Genomic DNA, 15,245 nt, shown 5'->3' with positions numbered 1-15,245 from the left:
TGCCCAAAAATCTCAGCTGGCTCCCCAGTCAAAGCAAGGGACAAACTTTTGGCTGGCTCCAGGAGAGCATAGCTGCTGCAATCCCAGTAGCCATGCCGGATTACTTGATGGTGGGGGGAGGGGGCTTAATTATTTTCCATGAAAGGTGGACCTTTCTAACCTCCGACTGGTGGGTCTTTCAAATTGCTGTGGTTGCACACTCCATTGGAACAAATGTCCTCCAAATTGTCCACCGAGAGTGTCTTGTCTTAGCTCTCTACACAAGGGAATACTTGTAGAGGAACTCTCTGCCCTTACAGTCCAAAGTGGTCAAACCCTTCCTACCAGAGGAAGAAAGGAAGGTATTCTATTCTATGAACTTCTTTTTGCCCAAGATAATCTCCCCCCACCCCCACATTATGTCCCATCCCAGACTTCAGGGACCTGAACAAAAGTATCTGGTTCAGGATGCTTTCCCTGGGCATCTTCTCCCCATGATTCATACAAATGATTGGCTATGCTCTCTGGACTTAAAAGATGCCTATACACACATTCAGGTACTTCCTAGCCACAGGAAGTATCTCAAATTTCGTGTGGGGAAATACCATTTTCAGTACAGCTGAAATCGTGGCTTGTCCACTAGACCTTTCTGGAAATAACCATTAAAAAAAAAATTCCCTGTTAGTAGTGTTTTTGCTTTTCTGTCTTAAGCCAATCCTTGAAATTCCCTAAATTGTGACATTCAGGATATGTTTTTGTGTTTGTGAGATGATGGTGCAAGCTGCTGACACTCATACACATTTAAAGGAAGGAGTCGCTAGCCACATAGGGAGAATTTTGTAGCAGAATGGAGTCTGTACCTGGAGGGGAGAGAATGGAAGGGACATGTGGATGCCAAAGACAAAGGCATATATGTTTTGGAAGACATAAGTGAAGAGGATAAGGATCATGGTGGTTGGCTTTAGCAGGGTTTGGGTATTTGAAATGCTGATGTGAGAAGTGCAGGAGGTGACATCCAGACTGCCTTTCCCTGTTCTATTTGAGGAAACTGTTCTTTCTATTTTGGAAGCAGACTCTTGCTGAAACTTTTAAAGCTGCTGGAAAATTATGCTTGCTATTTTGCCTATGTTGATAGCTGGCCACAGTAATAGAGAATTAAGTCCTAAACTACTCTGGATGAAGTATAAATTGAGATTGTTGTGAAAAAAGGCAATTAACATTAAGCCTAGAACTGTTGGATCTTTGGAAAAGGCTTGGTGAAGATTAAACCACAAAGCCCAGCCCATAATTGCTTGCTTGCAATTATCATTGTTAAAAGGCTTTGAATTGTTAAGTTGTAAACTATGAAAGGGAGAGATTCTACTATGTAGAGCAGAGCTTCACAAATGGTGCGTCGGGGACCCCAAATCAGGTCACAAAACCCATGTTTGGGATCAAGACCCAACTAGGCTATCCATAGGTGCATCATTATTCTGCATCTCCAGAGGGTCTCAAAATTTTATTTGACTGTAATCATAGGGTCACAGCCACAAAAAGATTGGGAAACACTGGTGTAGAATCTAGTTTTCCTGCAGACTGTATTCGGATAATCAGAGAAGAACATGGAGCGAGCAGGAGATGCACATTTGAGCGTTTGTAGATGTTTAGATGTATGTTAAAGAGCTGATGTCGGAGCTTAAATTTTTTTGAACTCCACACATTAAAAAGTTAATGTGATTTATAGATGAGAACTAGGAGTAGGACTAAAGAGTAAGAAATGAAGCTCAAAAATATACGAGTTGATCAGTATATAAGTATAACTGCTGCTATTGAGATGACAGAAAACATTTAATGGAAATATTGAGTCCTGTTGCTTATATTCTATTTACCTAAACAGCAGTACATGAACTTGGAGCAGGCATCATGGTACAAAGAGATTAAAACATTTATCTACTCTGGAAATGGGTTAGAATCGAAGCAAGAAGATCACGGTGATCAGAAGGTGTTATCTACAGTACTTATAAACACAGTTATCCCTAAAATCACAGGTTGGTTAGAATTACTTCCTGATGTATATGATATATAATATACCTTTGGGGCTAATGTTGGACTAGCTTGATTAATGTTAAACCAAGGCTTTCTGCTTGGTAATTTAAAATAGTCTCTGAAGACAAGCAGGAAAATCATGTGTGGCAGTATCCATGCTGCTTCAGCCCTGCAGCTCCTGTTACTTTTTAGTCACTAAGATTGGACAAACTTAGGGATAGGAATATATGGCTGTCTCTAGCATTTAGCATGCGCTAAAAATGCTAGCGCGCCTTTGTAAAAGACCTTCCTTAGTTTTTTATTTGGGGGGGGGGAGTTCTCCCCCTGTAGTTCCACTGCCCACAGTTTGTGCTAGCTTTATTCTGTTTTGTTCCTCCTCCCCCCCCCCCCCCCCATTGAGCTTTGGTCTAAAAACTCCCTTAATGTTCCACCCCGTTTTCCCCTTGCTGTTCTAAAGTTTTTTTTTGTGTGTGTGGGGGAGGGGGGGGGTTGTGATTTGGCTATGTATTTCTTTCTTTGCTCAGCAAGCCTGTGATTTTTTTTTTTTTCCTTTGACACAGCTATGCTAAACAGCCCGTGTTGCTGAATTTTGTTTTTCTTCAGTTGCCCTTTAGGAGAGAATGACAAAACAAAATCAAAATGACATCATTTTTCTTTAGTGTTGAAGAAATGAGTCGCATTGGGTGCAACCATAGCTCGGTATGGTCCTGTACCAGGATTACACTCAATATCCCATTGGAAGTTTTACCAATGAGCTGTACAACAGCATATTTGCTTCCTTTTTTTTTTCTTTCCGATACTGATTTATCTTCCTATATACTGTAGCATCCCTCTGGTTCGTCACCATATCCATACTGTTTTGCTACTTTGAAATATAGGTGGGATTAGCTTTTTCTTGCCCTGGGATATTTTTTTTAATAAGCTGCATGTTTATTGATATGATCATTTAAACTTATTGTTTTACAATTAAACAGAAATTAAGAGGGTAGAATCAAAGTAATTATAATTTCTACTCAGTTACCTAGTGATGGTACCTATGATTTAATAAAATTTGCACAAAGGCCTTTAAAATGCATCCTTTTGGGAGGATGGGGGCTGCAGTTTCCTCCTGTTATTTTGAGTTTCCATCTCTTGTAGCACTGAGGATGGGTACCGGTGCCATTTGTTCATAACTACATGGGAGATTTCTCCTATTTTCCCTTCCAGATTTATGTAGCCCAATCATTGCAGTGGCGGTCTTTAACCAGGGGAACCATGCACCAGGGATATGTGCGGAATCCTGTGAATATGAGTCCTTAATCCAGCCACTTGATGTCACCATTGCACAATGACTGGGACTCCTCCCAATCAGGAGCTGCAAATACTCAGCAGCATAACCATCCTCTGGCCTGGAACTAAAGCATAGGTCCTCCATATAGACGTGCAATATATTACCACTGAGCCGGGCCAGCCCATTGGAAGTATATATCTTTTTACTCCAATATTATCTTCAATATTTTGAGTATATTTATTTGAAGTAGCTAGGCTATTCATAAACCAGGGCTTGTAGTTCTTGTCCAAATGAATATGTTAGTATGAGGTGCATCTGTTAGGCATGATCAAATTTAGTAAATTAACTATTTGGGAAGTTTTACCATCAAAATTTAGATTTTCCTTTGATTCTTCATGTGAGCTGCAGTTTGCCAAACAATTTAGCACATTTAGGAGTCCTACTAAAGTGCATTAGATTTTTGGATTTACCGGGGTTTAATGAAAATTTTTTAAAATTTATTTCTACATTTGTACCCCACATTTTCCAATCTAGTTGTCGGTTCAATGTGGCTTACAGATTACTTCAGGCATTTCAGTTACAGTGCTATTTGCAATAGTCGGGAGCTTTGTCCAGAATCTGTTAGTGATCATGCATCTGGACATGTTAGTTGTTGTTCAGACACTGAACATGTGGGTTCATTGAAGAAGAGGTGGGCTTTCAGGTGTTACCGGAAGGTTATGTAGTCGTACGTGCACTTTAGATCTTTTGGTAATGTGTTCCAAGTCTTGGGGCATACGTATGTGAAGTTGGTCAAGTATAAGGATTTGTGTTTTATTCCTTGGGATTTAGGGAAGTGTAGGGTGAGGTAGATTCTTGCTCCCTTGAGTATGTTTCGTACATGTAGTTCTATTAGGTTTGACATATATTTTGATGCTAGGCTGAGAATTATTCCGTAGGCCAGTGAGCATATCTTGAATGATAAATGTGATTTGATGGATAGCCAGTGTAGGTTTTGGAGTAGTTGCTTTGCGCTTTCACAGCAATATGTTCCAAATATTAGTCTTGTGGCTGTGTTTTGTGCTGTTTGCATTTTCTTTAATAGTTGTTCCTTGCATCCAGCATAAATTTCATTGCAGTTACCCATATGTGAGAGGACCATGGATTGGAGTAGCGAGCGGAAATATATTTCTTTGGAAGTAGTTATTTATGTGTTTTAGTTTCCACATGGTTTAGAACATTTTCTTTGCGGTGTTTGAGATTTGTCGATGGTGACCTAGAGTTTTTAGATTGCCAGTGATTGGAAGGGATGTGCTCATGACGGTGATTCGTGATGATTTGGGTATCAGAAAGTGGGTTTTTTCTTTGTTCAGTTTGATCTTGAACATCTTTGCCTGTTATTCCATCGTGTTTATGCCGTCTGTTATCCTGGTTGCGATTTCTTGAAAATTCTTTTTGAAAGGGATGTAGATTGATACATCATCTGCGTATTTAAGAGGGTTGAAGCCTTTCTCGGATAGTGTCCAGGCAAGAGGGGCCATCATCAGGTTGAATAGTGTTGGTGAGAGTGGTGAGCCCTGGGGGAAAATTAAAGCACAGTAGCTACAACTTTAATATGGCAGTTATTGGGAGCATGCAAGACATTTTTTAATGGCAGGTCAAGCATTAACATATTGTAATTAGCGCAGAGACATTGGCAGTGTCTATTTAAGAGGCGGTAAATGGTCCTATGCTAACTTCTAAGTTTGTATGTGGTAAGTGCTATGCATTGAGATACTTATAATTGTCCACTGTCCACCCATTCCCTGCCTAGTTCTGCCCCCAACACAGTTTTCTCTTAATGTGCAACTTAGCTTATGATAACCCAAAGGAATACTGCAAAAGCGGTTAGAGCGTTAGGCTGGTAATGTGTGGTTTAATGTGTGGTAATAGCTAATGCACTTTAGTGTAAGGGCTCCTTAGATTGTGTTATCTATGGTCCTTAATTGGAATAGAAAATTCCTAGGTGCCTATCAGCTGGTGCTTGGCGCCTGCCTATGACTTGGGAGGAATTGAGGTGCTGCTGTGCAGGAGGTGCAGCTGTTGAAAAGGCTAGAGGGGGAATAGATTAAATAAGACTAAAGAGAAAAACTAAATATGCAAATAAATAACCAAAGGGAGAAAGAAAAACCCTATGAATGACAAGACAGAACAAAAATTAAAGAAAACTAAAGAAGTCAAAATAAATATAAACAAAATAAGAAAAGAATGAGGAAAGAGGTAAAACATCCAAAATTGAAAAGTGTATGTTTATCCTAGTTTTAAAAAAATGGCTTTATGCACCCCAAACACTAATACATTTTGTTTTCATTTATTTAAAACTGTACCAAGAATTTACAAAATCTGAAAACAAGTTAGTCCTGAAAACAAAAGTACCTGATATGTAGCAACATCACACTTATATGAAACAGTGTTGTGTTTTACCGACCCTGCATGAGACTGTATAATGTACATAGATTGAAATTCTGCCCTTTTTTTCTTGTGTGTAATGAAGAGTTCATGTTGTGACCTTAGGTAAAAATTTTTCTCCGAGGACAAGCAGGCTGCTTGTTCTCACGACTGGGTTGACGTCCGCGGCAGCCCCCACCAACCGGAAGAAGCTTCGCGGGACGGTCGGCACGCAGGGCACGCCCACCGCGCATGCGCGGCCGTCTTCCCGCCCGTGCGCGACCGCTCCCGCCAGTTACTTTTTTTCCGCGACTGGAGAGAGTTGTGCAATTGCCTCTCTCTCCGTTCAGCCGCCGGATTTTTCGACCGCGTTTACGCGGATCGTTGCTTTGACCCGTTCGGTTCCTCTTTCTTTCTTTCTTTCTTTCTTCGTATTGTTAAAAAAAAAAAAAAAAAAAAAAGATTTTCGCGCGTGTGGAGCACGCGCTCCCCTTTTCCCTCGCTTCCAGCGGGGACGCCTCATTGCGGCCTAGTGGCCGCTCGGTCGGCTAGTTTTTCGTGGTGTGATTTTAGCCACCATTGCCGACTTTGACTTCGCCGACGCGATTTTTCCGTCGATGTCCTCGAAGGTCCCGAGTGGATTTAAAAAGTGTGGTCGCTGCGGCCGGCCGATCTCGCAGACCGACACCCACGCTTGGTGCCTCCAGTGCCTCGGGCCGGAGCACAATCTCAAGTCGTGCACGCTGTGTCTCGGTCTCCGGAAACAGACTCAGGTTGCGAGGCAAGTTCTGCGGGACCGTCTTTTTGGAACTTGCGCCGGCCCCTCGACGTCGACCTCGACGGCATCGGTATCGAAGGCCGGATCTTCGGTACCGGTATCGATGCCCGAGACATCGGCACCGATGGCAGCGACCCCAGGAGAACAGGTCCCGTCGGCCCGCCGGTCCGCCGGTGAGAGTGGGGTTGAGAGGCCGCGTGGGCTGTCGGCCCCGGTCACTCCCTCAGCTCGTGAGCCACGGGACCGAACCCTGTCGGACCCGGTACCTCGAGACCGAGGGGGATCGACCTCCTCCTCCTCCATGCCCTCCGGCGCCGGTGACGTGCACCGGAAAAAAGATAAGAAGCGCCGTCACCGGGAGCCCTCGGTGCACCCTGAAGGGGAGTCGACGCCGAAGCGTCATCGCAGAGAGGAGAGATCTCCGTCGGTGGTGGAGGTACCGACGCGTCGGGGTTCCGGCACCTCGGTGCCGTCTCCTGGCCCCCAGCAGCTTCTGGCACCGACACCCTTACCGGCCCCACCGCCTTTCCCGGCAGCGGGCCTGGACGAGTGCCTCAGAGCCATCCTTCCGGGGATCCTGGAAGGGCTGATGCGCCAGGCTGTGCCGGCGTCGGGGGTGCTTGCGCCCCCGGCGCCGATGACTGTGGCGCCGGCGAGCTCTAGCCCGGCGCCGGGGCTGTCGACACCGCCGCCGCTTGCGGTGCCGGTCTCAACCGCCACGCAGGTGGAGTCCCCGTCGACGTCGATGGAGGGAGCTCCGTCCCCGCCGGCGCGGGAGTCCACCGCTCGACGACACCGAGACCTCGGTGCCTCGACGTCGAGCCGGGCCCGGTACCGGACTCAGCTACATGAGCTAATGTCCGATACCGAGGATGAGGACTCGTGGGGGGAAGAGGAAGACCCGAGATATTTCTCCTCAGAGGAGTCTACGGGCCTTCCCTCGGACCCCACGCCGTCACCGGAGAGGAAGCTCTCACCTCCTGAGAGTCTCTCCTTTGCCTCCTTTGTGCGGGATATGTCTATAAGCATTCCCTTTCCCGTGGTCTCTGTGGAAGAGCCGAGGGCCGAGATGCTCGAGGTCCTCGACTATCCATCACCACCTAGAGAGTCCTCCACGGTACCGCTGCACAATGTCCTGAAGGAGACGCTGCTTCGGAACTGGGTGCGACCACTAACTAACCCCACCATTCCCAAGAAAGCAGAGTCCCAGTACAGGATCCACTCTGACCCAGAGCTCATGCGGCCCCAGTTGCCCCATGACTCAGCGGTCGTGGATTCTGCTCTCAAGAGGGCACGGAGTTCGAGGGATACCGCCTCGGCGCCCCCGGGGCGGGAGTCTCGCACTCTGGACTCATTTGGGAGGAAGGCCTACCAATCCTCCATGCTCGTGACCCGCATCCAATCTTACCTGCTCTATATGAGCATCCACATGCGGACCAATGTGCAACAGCTGGCGGACCTGGTCGATAAGCTCCCGCCGGAGCAGTCCAGGCCATATCAGGAGGTGGTCAGGCAGCTGAAGGCGTGCAGAAAGTTCCTGTCCAGGGGGATTTTTGACACCTGTGACGTGGCATCTCGTGCTGCGGCCCAAGGTATAGTGATGCGCAGGCTCTCATGGCTGCGTGCCTCTGACCTGGACAACCGCACCCAGCAGAGACTGGCTGACGTCCCTTGCCGGGGGGATAATATTTTTGGCGAGAAGGTCGAGCAGATGGTTGACCAACTGCATCAGCGGGAAACCGCTCTCGACAAGCTCTCCCACTGGGCGCCTTCAGCATCCGCCCCCGCGGGCGTTTTTCCCGGGCTCGGCAGGCTGCACCCTATTCTTTTGCGAAGCGTAGGTACAACCAGCCGGCCCGAAGGCCTCGTCAGGCACAGGGACAGCCCCAGCGCGCTCGTTCCCATCAACAGCGTGCGCCTAAGCAGCCCCCTGCGCCTCCACAGCAAAAGCCGGGGACGGGCTTTTGACTGGATCCACGGGAACATAGCCGCCCTACAAGTGTCCGTACCGGACGACCTGCCGGTCGGAGGGAGGTTAAAATTCTTTCACCAAAGGTGGCCTCTCATAACCTCCGACCAGTGGGTTCTCCAAATAGTGCGGTGCGGATACGCCCTGAATTTGACCTCCCTGCCTCCAAATTGTCCTCCGGGAGCTCAGTCTTTCAGCTCCCATCACAAGCAGGTACTTGCAGAGGAACTCTCCGCCCTTCTCAGCGCCAATGCGGTCGAGCCCGTACCACCCGGGCAGGAAGGGCAGGGATTCTATTCCAGGTACTTCCTTGTGGAAAAGAAAACAGGGGGGATGCGTCCCATCCTAGACCTGAGAGGCCTGAACAAATTCCTGGTCAAAGAAAAGTTCAGGATGCTTTCCTTGGGCACCCTTCTGCCAATGATTCAGAAAAACGATTGGCTATGTTCCCTGGATTTAAAGGACGCATACACTCACATCCCGATACTGCCAGCTCACAGACAGTATCTCAGATTCCGCCTGGGCGCACGGCACTTTCAGTATTGTGTGCTGCCCTTTGGGCTCACCTCTGCCCCACGAGTGTTTACAAAGTGCCTCGTGGTGGTAGCGGCCTACCTACGCAAGCTGGGAGTGCACGTGTTCCCATATCTCGACGATTGGCTGGTCAAGAACACCTCGAAGGCAGGAGCCCTCCGGTCCATGCAGTGCACTATTCAACTTCTGGAGCTGCTGGGGTTTGTGATAAATTACCCAAAGTCCCATCTCCAGCCAACTCAGTCTCTGGAATTCATAGGAGCGCTGCTGAATTCCCAGACGGTTCAGGCCTACCTTCCCGAAGCGAGGGCCACCAATCTCTTGGCCCTGGCTTCGCAGACCAGAGCGTCTCAGCAGATCACAGCTCGGCAGATGTTGAGACTTCTGGGTCATATGGCCTCCACAGTTCATGTGACTCCCATGGCTCGTCTTCACATGAGATCTGCTCAATGGACCCTAGCTTCCCAGTGGTTCCAAGCCACCGGGGATCTAGAGGATGTCATCCGCCTCTCCACCAGTTGCCGCACTTCACTGCTCTGGTGGACCATACGGACCAATTTGACCCTGGGACGTCCATTCCAAATTCCGCAGCCCACGAAAGTGCTGACGACGGATGCATCCCGCCTGGGGTGGGGAGCCCATGTCGATGGGCTTCACACCCAGGGTCTGTGGTCCCTCCAGGAAAAGGATCTGCAGATCAACCTCCTGGAGCTCCGAGCGATCTGGAACGCACTGAAGGCTTTCAGAGATCGGCTGTCCTGCCAAATTATCCAAATTCGGACAGACAATCAGGTTGCAATGTATTACGTCAACAAGCAGGGGGGCACCGGATCTCGCCCCCTGTGTCAGGAAGCCGTCGGTATGTGGCGTTGGGCGTGTCGCTTCGGCATGCTTCTCCAAGCCACGTACCTGGCAGGCGTAAACAACAGTCTGGCCGACAGACTGAGCAGAGTCATGCAACCGCACAAGTGGTCGCTCCATTCCAGAGTGGTACGCAAGATCTTCCGAGAGTGGGGCACCCCCTCGGTGGATCTTTTCGCCTCTCAGACCAACCACAAGCTGCCTCTGTTCTGTTCCAGGCTTCAGACACACGGCAGGCTAGCGTCAGATGCCTTTCTCCTTCATTGGGGGACCGGCCTCCTGTATGCTTATCCTCCCATACCTTTGGTGGGGAAGACCTTACTGAAGCTCAAGCAAGACCGCGGCACCATGATTCTGATAGCGCCCTTTTGGCCCCGTCAGATCTGGTTCCCTCTTCTTCTGGAGTTATCCTCCGAAGAACCGTGGAGATTGGAGCGTTTTCCGACTCTCATTTCGCAGAACGACGGAGCGTTGCTGCACCCCAACCTTCAATCCCTGGCTCTCACGGCCTGGATGTTGAGGGCGTAGACTTCGCTGCGTTGGGTCTGTCTGAGGGTGTCTCCCGGGTCTTGCTTGCCTCTAGGAAGGATTCCACTAAAAAGAGTTACTTTTTCAAGTGGAGGAGGTTTGTCGTTTGGTGTGAGAGCAAGGCCCTAGAACCTCGTTCTTGCCCTGCACAGAACCTGCTTGAATACCTTCTGCACTTATCAGAGTCTGGCCTCAAGACCAACTCAGTAAGGAATCACCTTAGTGCGATTAGTGCTTACCATTATCGTGTGGAAGGTAAAGCCATCTCTGGAGAGCCTTTAGTCGTTCGATTCATGAGAGGTTTGCTTTTGTCAAAGCCCCCTATCAAGCCTCCTACTGTGTCATGGGATCTCAACGTCGTCCTCACCCAGCTGATGAAACCTCCTTTTGAGCCACTGAATACCTGCCATCTGAAGTACTTGACCTGGAAGGTCATTTTCTTGGTGGCAGTTACTTCAGCTCGTAGGGTCAGTGAGCTTCAAGCCCTGGTAGCTCATGCTCCATATACCAAATTTCATCACAACAGAGTAGTGCTCCGCACCCACCCAAAGTTCCTGCCGAAGGTGGTGTCGGAGTTCCATCTTAACCAGTCAATTGTCTTGCCAACATTCTTCCCCAGGCCGCATACCCGCCCTGCTGAACGTCAGTTGCACACATTGGACTGCAAGAGAGCATTGGCCTTCTACTTGGAGCGGACACAGCCCAACAGACAGTCCGCCCAATTGTTTATTTCTTTCGACCCTAACAGGCTAGGGGTCGCTGTCGGGAAACGCACCATCTCCAATTGGCTAGCAGACTGCATTTCCTTCACTTACGCCCAGGCTGGGCTGACTCTTGAGGGTCATGTCACGGCTCATAGTGTCAGAGCCATGGCAGCGTCGGTGGCCCACTTGAAGTCAGCCACTATTGAAGAGATCTGCAAGGCTGCGACGTGGTCATCTGTCCACACATTCACATCTCATTACTGCCTCCAGCAGGATACCCGACGCGACAGTCGGTTCGGGCAGTCGGTGCTGCAGAATCTGTTTGGGGTGTAAATCCAACTCCACCCTCCAGGACCCGAATTTATTCTGGTCAGGCTGCACTCTCAGTTAGTTGTTCTTCGTAGGTCAATTTCTGTTGTTCCCTCGCCGTTGCGAGGTTCAATTGACCTGGGTTCTTGTTTTGAGTGAGCCTGAGAGCTAGGGATACCCCAGTCGTGAGAACAAGCAGCCTGCTTGTCCTCGGAGAAAGGGTATGATACATACCTGTAGCAGTTGTTCTCCGAGGACAGCAGGCTGATTGTTCTCACCTACCCTCCCTCCTCCCCTTTGGAGTTGTGTGTTTCATCTTTTGCTAGTCATTCAACTGGCGGGAGCGGTCGCGCACGGGCAGGAAGACGGCCGCGCATGCGCGGTGGGCGTGCCCTGCGTGCCGACCGTCCCGCGAAGCTTCTTCCGGTTGGTGGGGGCTGCCGCGGACGTCAACCCAGTCGTGAGAACAATCAGCCTGCTGTCCTCGGAGAACAACTGCTACAGGTATGTATCATACCCTAAGTTCCAAAATAGTATGGCTGCTTTTGAATACTGTATTTAAGTTACTTTGAAACAAAGATTGCCCTTTATTGTTGAAGCTTCTGTTTTGCTGGGACCATATATGTGCAAACTACCATAACAAGCTTATTTATTGCAGAGCTTGTGGAACATGTGTGGAATCCATTATCATCTTCACAGACAAGTAATCTAGTAAAAGTTTGTGAAAACATCCTAAAAGATTGTGGACCTAGTAAAGCGACAAAGGTAAAAATTAAACTGTTGAGTTAGTACATGAATGAATGAGAAACTGGCATTTTCTTATTCACAGTAGACTTGTCACAGGCAGGCAATATGTCTGTGCTATTTTGAAGTGATCACCTCTAGCTTGATGAGGCACGTCCATTGTGTTAAGATGTGGAGTGAATGTGGACTATTTTTCCCTTCGGAGGAGGCTGGGACACCAAGGTGGATAGAGAGGAGGTGGAATAATTTGATGATGTCTGTTTGCAGTGGACGTTTGAAGTGATTAAAAGATCTAAGATTTTAACCTTATTGCAGCATCACCATGCAGATATAGCATGTTTGCAAGAAACTAAGCTTTCTGATCAGGAACATCTTAAACTGAAATGTGCATGGGTTGGGGATGTTTACTTTTCTTCAGCTTCTAACAAAAAATGGTAGGGTGGTATTGGTGCGGAAAAACTTGTCCTGTTCAGTTAGAGATCTGTAGAGATGATTTGGGAAGGTATATATTATTGCAAATTACTTCTCATGTCTCTATTATTTTCTTACTTGGGGTTTATGTACCAAATCTATATAAGCATTCATTTTTTTTGTGAATTTGGCTAGAGTGGGTGGCATAGCTCTTGGTCATCCTTTATTGTTGGCAGGTGACTTAAATAGAGTCTTGGATTACAGACTGAACCGCTCTGGAGGACATGCTGCTCCTGAAGAGAGTAGTGATCAAAGAGGGGTCCAATATCTGTGTACTGCATTGGACTTGGTAGATCCCTGGAGGCTTTTGCACCCCGATGAAAGAGACTATACACATCTATCTTGTGCCCATGTTACCTGGTCTCGTATAGATTATATTTTGCTGTCAAGATCCTTTTTTTGTTCATTTCACCGGGCTGTTATAGTTCTTCAGGAGGTGTCAGATCATTCCTGTGTTCAGGTTATGTTGGATTTTGGAGACTCTCTAGGTCACTTCCGGGACATTGGAGATTTCCTGCTTATCTCTGAGGATTTGTCTTTTCAGATTTTTCTGCTGGAGAGGTGGAAGGCCTATGAGACTTTTAATGCTCAACATAAAAATAGCCCCCAACCTTTTTGGGAGGCAGCTAAAGCTGTAATCAGAGGTGATGTGATTGCATATGTAGTTGCTTGTAATAAACAAGTAGCACAAGAAGTATTACATTTGGAGAAGAAATTGAAAATAGCAAAGAGGGCATATGTTCAGTGGCCTATACAGTCCTCGTAAGAAGCATATTTGACCATGCAGGCAGCTGTTGATTCTTTAATTCATGAGAGGATGAGAAATATGCTATTTTATCCGAAATATACAACAAAAAAGAACTCTCTCATGTAATGGCAAAAAATAGTAATTTCAACAATAGACTATGGATTCTGTAGAGTGCATCTATCTTAAAAGGAGTTAAGGGGAAAGCCTCTGAATTTAATCCAACCTCCAACCCAAGTAGTTGTTTAGTAATAACAAGGGTTGAGAAAACTTTTGCTGGGAATTATATCATCATATGCAAAAAAAAACCCTTTAATTCCAAGAATAGTAAAAAGAGATGCTAAAGCTCGACAGAATCAGCTTGGGATCCATACAGCATGTGAAAGTCAAAAGAGTAACTTAGCTTTCAAGCGCAGATACAAAGCAACAGGTGGGTCATCGGTTCAACACACCGACTTCGGCCAAGGTTGCGTGAGTAACCATAAAAGTTCACAATATGAGTATGCTTCCTGATTGCTTCCTGCAGGGACTAGCAAGCAGGAAGCAATCAGGAAGCATGCTCATATTGTGAACTTTTATGGTTACTCACGCCTTGACACAGCGTTAAATTGCGAAACCTTGGCCGAAGTTGATGTGTTGAACCGATGACCCACCTGTTGCTTTGTATCTGCACTTGAAAGCTAAGTTACTCTCTTGACTTTCACGTGTCAGTGATCTTTGGAAATGTCAGTGGAAACCTGCACCAGATATGTTTTTTGATAAGATCTCTGTTGTTCGCCCAACTCCCAGAGGTTTAATGGGCTGAAAAAAAACCAATCTGTTTTACTGGGGAAGAAGTGTATATTACAGACTTGGGCTTGGGGTTGATTCACCTACAGTGACACAGTGGCGATCAGCTATGCTGCATTTAGTGGCTCTGGAATGGTGTTCATTGTCATCCATGAACTCGGTTCCTGGTCATCGCTTTCAAGCTTGTTGGGAGCCCTTGTGGAGTTCGCTTACTCCATTGGCTCGCAGCAGGTTACTGAACCAGTGATGATGACTTTCTCTCTTTTGTTTTTGATATTGACATTTGCAGCACTGGGTTTGGGAGGGGGGAATGGGATAGTATGGAGGTAGGATTACTGTTATTTCTATGTTAAATAATCTGGTTCATGCTGGTTTTGTTACTTGCACTCTCTGTATTTTTTGGGTGGAACCAATAAACATGATTTATTACAAAAAAAAAAAGTCTTGTAAATCCACATTACCCTGTGTGCAACAAAAACAAAATTGTAGATCCCTCTATCCACTCCCAACAGATTTCTATTTATCATCGCATCCATCCCCTCTAGCCAGCAGCAACAGTCAACATGAACCTGCTGTAACCTGCATGCTCATAGGTCTTACCTCTCTGTACAGACTTCTGCTCTAACAAGAAGCCCATGTTTGATGAGGCCTGTGGTTGTATACTGACTGCTACAGCCAACTGCAGGTCAGGATGGTGACCCAGAGGAAGGGGAAAGAGCAGCCCTGTTTTTCATGACTCCAGCCACTGATTTTGTGATCCCATTTGTGTTGGTGCGAGTATGTTTAGATGGGTGAAACAAATTTCAGCTTCAGTGCATTATATTGTTTTTAGACAGCAGAATGTGAAAAGTGTACAAACAGCTATTGGTATAATGTTGTGCCAATTACATAGATTTAGCAAAATTTTTATACGTTGTCCTGTTTAGGAATTGTTGAACTTCATTGTTTTAAGACTGAAGAAAGCTATAGATGAAGATGTCTATATTCCACTTTATCCCAAAAGGTAAGGGGTTTACATTTTGGTCAATATAGATTTGAAAGCTTTGACTCACAGCCACATCAAGGCTTCAGCCTTGTTGCTTTTGTTCACTTGTGTTCATGTTCAGAGCAGACTTTAATATGCTAGTAGGTAC

The 15,245-nt window shown here is 46.9% G+C and overlaps 1 protein-coding gene across 1 annotated transcript in view; it reads left to right on the top strand.

Annotated features, from left to right (window-relative positions):
* GCFC2 (GC-rich sequence DNA-binding factor 2) overlaps positions 1 to 15,245 on the top strand; it is a 111,799-nt gene that overhangs the window by 74,282 nt on the left and 22,272 nt on the right. The window contains exons 12-14 of the mRNA XM_030198793.1: positions 1,856 to 2,006; positions 12,022 to 12,128; positions 15,039 to 15,115. Coding sequence (XP_030054653.1) covers positions 1,856 to 2,006; positions 12,022 to 12,128; positions 15,039 to 15,115 — 335 coding nt within the window. The remainder of the gene's footprint in view (positions 1 to 1,855; positions 2,007 to 12,021; positions 12,129 to 15,038; positions 15,116 to 15,245) is intronic.

This window comes from Microcaecilia unicolor, chromosome 3, assembly GCF_901765095.1.
Source record: "Microcaecilia unicolor chromosome 3, aMicUni1.1, whole genome shotgun sequence".
NCBI lineage: Eukaryota > Metazoa > Chordata > Amphibia > Gymnophiona > Siphonopidae > Microcaecilia > Microcaecilia unicolor.
The sequence above is the reverse complement of the archived record's forward strand: the minus strand, read 5'-3'. Positions and strand labels throughout refer to the sequence as shown.